We start from the raw sequence: 4074 nt of genomic DNA on the forward strand, positions 1-4074 counted from the left end.
TACTATGTACGTTCCATTTCTTTCTATTTTTGTAAATTTAAAACCGCAAACAACAATTTGATCCTTTAATCCTTAAATTCAATTTGTGTTTTTCAAGCTATCAATCTCTGTTATTAATTCTATGTGATTTTCAGCATCAAACGAGGTAAATATGTTCAAATTTGAGTGAATTAACTTGAATTTTAGAGAATTTTGTAAAAGTTTGATTTCATGATTGATTTTTGATGTTGCGATTTGGGTGTTAAAAAGTAGGACCATGGTTGTTGTTGTTCTTCCACTTTAACACGGATGACTTGTCATCCGTGCAAACAAGTTCTCATTCATGTGAACAAGTAAGACACGTCCTTACTGACGACTGGAAATGCTTGTATCCATGTTTTGTTGTTTGGTCTGTAGGAATGATATATCCCTCGTGCGAGTGAGATGATCAGTCGTACAAACTAAGTGATGGTTCATATGAATGAGATGTGGTAACCAATTCTGTGTAATTAAAGCGATCTGTACGAATGACGTTGTCTGGTTCGTGCGAAATAGTGCCTCGCCCGTTCGAACACATTGTATCGGTGTCAATTGTTTAAGTGTTACTCCCTCGTACGGACTAGATGTGACTAGTGCGAACGAACCATGTATCTGTACGAATGACCGTTGGACCGTACGAACTACATTGTGACTAAATTATTGAGACCGTATCCATACGAATGAGAGGTCGATCAAGCGAATGATAGTGTTATGTTGCTGTATTTAACTGTTATGTTAATTGAATACTATTCGGAAAAGTGTACTAATCGGGTGATATTCTCAGGTGATAAAGGCAAAGGCGGAGGCTCAGTAAATTTAGATCTCTGAGTTCTTGTGCTATCGGGTGAGTGGGACAATTTTTATGAAATGATTATATTGTTACAAGTGTAGTGACCAATGATATGCTAATATAACTGTGTAGTGTAAACTGTGATTTGTGTAAGTGATATATGTGACTACGTGCACCCAATGTTAACCGTCATGGTGTTGTCTTGGCTGAAGTGTGTTGGGTCCAAGTATTTTTGTGTAGTAGAATAGTTCGAATGACGCATGTGTCACATCAAGAGGACTATTCTAGCGATTCAATAGCAAAGTCTATCGATAATTTGTAGCCCTATTAGCTAGTATTTGAAGGCTCGGTCAAGCCGTCGGTCGTCTTATTGTGTTAAGATTAGTGACTAGTGCATTAAGCTGTGATTGATGCTTACAGTGACATTTGTTTGGATATTCTATTCAATTAGTGGTGCGTTAATCTACCACATTTTCTCCCTTGCAGGTTTAGGTAATGCATGCTAGTGGGTTGAGAGAAGCATGATTTTGTTGTTATGTTTGACACAAAAGTATAACTCTGATATTTGTATAAGTTATTTTAATAACTGATCTATAATTAAGGAACACCCGTGGATTGTGAAGTCTTATATAGGTATGTGATGTGCAAAAGTGTGTAGTGCTTAATTTTCCTTTCAAATTTTTAAATTTATAAAACCTCTATTAAATACACTTTTAACACCCTAATGAGCAACAAAACCCGATCAGAGATAGTATTTAAGGTTATCGTCCCAAGAGAGCGTAGATGCGTTATAAGTTGTTTTATAAAAATAGTTTAATTCTTATTAAAGAATTAAAGATATATTTTTATGTCTTTTATGGATAGATTCTTATCTCTTAGGAAATAGATGATCTAATTCTCTTAGGAAAGAGATGATCTAATATAAATAAAATAACAAAATATAAAACAAGAAATAAAGACTTAAAATAAACAATTATAAAAGAGAAGTGATTACAAGGACATGTGAATCATGAGGGAATTGTATTAATTATTTCATAACCTATATTAACAAATAGCAAGATAACAATCATAGACCAATCATTATCCCTAAAAGGTTAAACTAAATGTTGCATATCATTCATAAGGTAGGACCTAAAGCATACATTAACTAAGTGATGTTCATAGCTAATGTCTTCATTCATAGCATTCAAATAATCACATGATAAATATTACCTAAACCTGATGTGGATCCAAGGCAACATTTAATTAGACTGACAAATTATATAAGCTAATAAACTTAATCAGATCAACTCAAGTTACTAGCTGAAAGTTAATCTTAATCAGATTCTCATGCAATTGACAATTAAACACACATAAACAAAGGTTCTTCGATTAAGCCTAACAATAATGAATTCTATTATATAAGTGTTGTTGAGATAAAAGGATCAGAACAGGTTTTCAGCTCAGGCTAACGGCTATTTCTTTTTTAGTCAAAAGTAGATTCCCTCAAAAGTAACAAAACTCCATTCCAATAAAGGAATTAGCTGTTACTTTTTCTATCTTATAAATAGCTTAGCTTCTCATTGTAAACATAACAACAATTTAGCTTGTATCAAAAATTATCTATCAATACAAACGATCAATTTTAGTTTAAACATGGTATCAGAGCTAACGGTATAGATCCCTGATCATTATACACGTTTTTTAGTCTCATCTACCTAAGAGATTACTGCCATGTCCGAGGACGGTAGTCATCTCCATTCTGAGTCTCAAAGTGAGTCATCGGGCAACAAAACTGATTTTCAAATTCAATTGGAAAACTTTTTCAAAAATGGTATGAGTTTTCAACCTAGACCCAAATTGACTAGTAGCTTGAAGATTAATATTAATCTTAACAGTCAAAACTATGCACTTTGGTCACGAATGATGAAAGTGGCCATAGGAGGTGAATCGAAAAACCTCCTAAACCACCTGAGTTCAAACGCACCTGAAAGTGATGACTCAAGCAATAGTCAATGGGAACAGGATGATCTCGTTGTTTTCTCCTGGTTAATACAAAACATTGAGCCAAATCTCGCAAGTGATTTGACATCTTTTCCAACAGCCAAGGCCCTTTGGGATGCCCTAATTACCACTTACAGTAGTGGTCAAGATAAACTTCAAACTTATGATTTATATGTAAAAGCAATTAAAATGGAACAATCTAACATGTCTTTAGAAGAGTTGTGGATAAAGATGCAAGGAGTATGGGGGGAACTCGAAAGAAGAGATCCAAACCCCATAGAGCATCCATCCGACATCTCAAAATACAACAAAATACGAGCAGAACAAAAATTGTTCCAATTTTTAAATGCTTTAGATCGAAAACATGATACCATTAAACGAGAAATGTTGAGATTAAACCCATTACCAACTGTTGAAGAGGCATATGCTGCCGTGAGAAAGGAAGCAGCACACCAGCAGATTTTAGAGTTAGCCACGAATGATTCTTCGACCAGTCATGGAATTGCAGTTGGGTTAGCTGCAATTGACGGCAAAAAACCACCGGCTCAACCTCACCGTACCGGTCATCCACCCAAACTCGATAAATCAAAGTTAAAGTGTACAAGGTGTGGAAAATCCAAGCATACGATTGAGCAGTGCTTTGAGATTAAGGAGTATCCAGAATGGTGGACAAAGCCAAGCAAAGGTAAAGCATCAACAGCCGCAGCCGCCGATGAAACCACCACCACCGCCGCCGATCAAGGCTTCAGTGGTATTGCTTCCTCCTCAAAATCCACGGGTATAAAACTCAAACCCTTTATTTCTTTTTTTCCAGATATAGGGAAGATAAAATCTAGGGTTTGTGAATTGAAAAAGTCATATGGGGATGATGAACTAGGGAGGGAAACTTGTGGGTATGATAAACGAGTTACATATACACATAGGTATAACAAACTAGCTACAGATGTACATAAACCAATCAACCACAAAAGTACTAGTTGTGGTTTAATTAATAAAAAGGGGAACATGTGGTAGATATGCATGGGAACAATAAAAAATTCGGTCAACATAATGGAAAAAAGAGGAAACATAAACCAATCAACCACAAAAGTAGGTGTGATTTAATTAATAAAAAAGGAGAACATGTGGCAGATATGCATGAGGACACTAAACAATTCGATCAACATAATACAAATGATTATGGGCCGAAACAAGTGGGGAAGCCCACTATGGGTATATGGGGAAATGTTAGCAGGCCAAAATTTAAACATGGTGGGAAAATATTAACAGCCCAAAATAAACAT

The 4074-nt window shown here is 35.4% G+C and overlaps 1 protein-coding gene across 1 annotated transcript; it reads left to right on the plus strand.

Moving 5' to 3' along the window:
* Nucleotides 1-2521: 2521 nt before the first annotated feature.
* Nucleotides 2522-3435, plus strand: LOC139887581 (uncharacterized). The gene is made up of 2 exons (XM_071870656.1): nt 2522-3347; nt 3428-3435. The coding sequence occupies exons 1-2, from the start codon at nt 2522-2524 to the stop codon at nt 3433-3435; spliced, it is 834 nt and encodes a 277-aa protein (XP_071726757.1).
* The last annotated feature ends 639 nt before the right edge of the window (nt 3436-4074 follow it).

Source organism: Rutidosis leptorrhynchoides, chromosome 2, assembly GCF_046630445.1.
Source record: "Rutidosis leptorrhynchoides isolate AG116_Rl617_1_P2 chromosome 2, CSIRO_AGI_Rlap_v1, whole genome shotgun sequence".
NCBI classification, from domain to species: domain Eukaryota; kingdom Viridiplantae; phylum Streptophyta; class Magnoliopsida; order Asterales; family Asteraceae; genus Rutidosis; species Rutidosis leptorrhynchoides.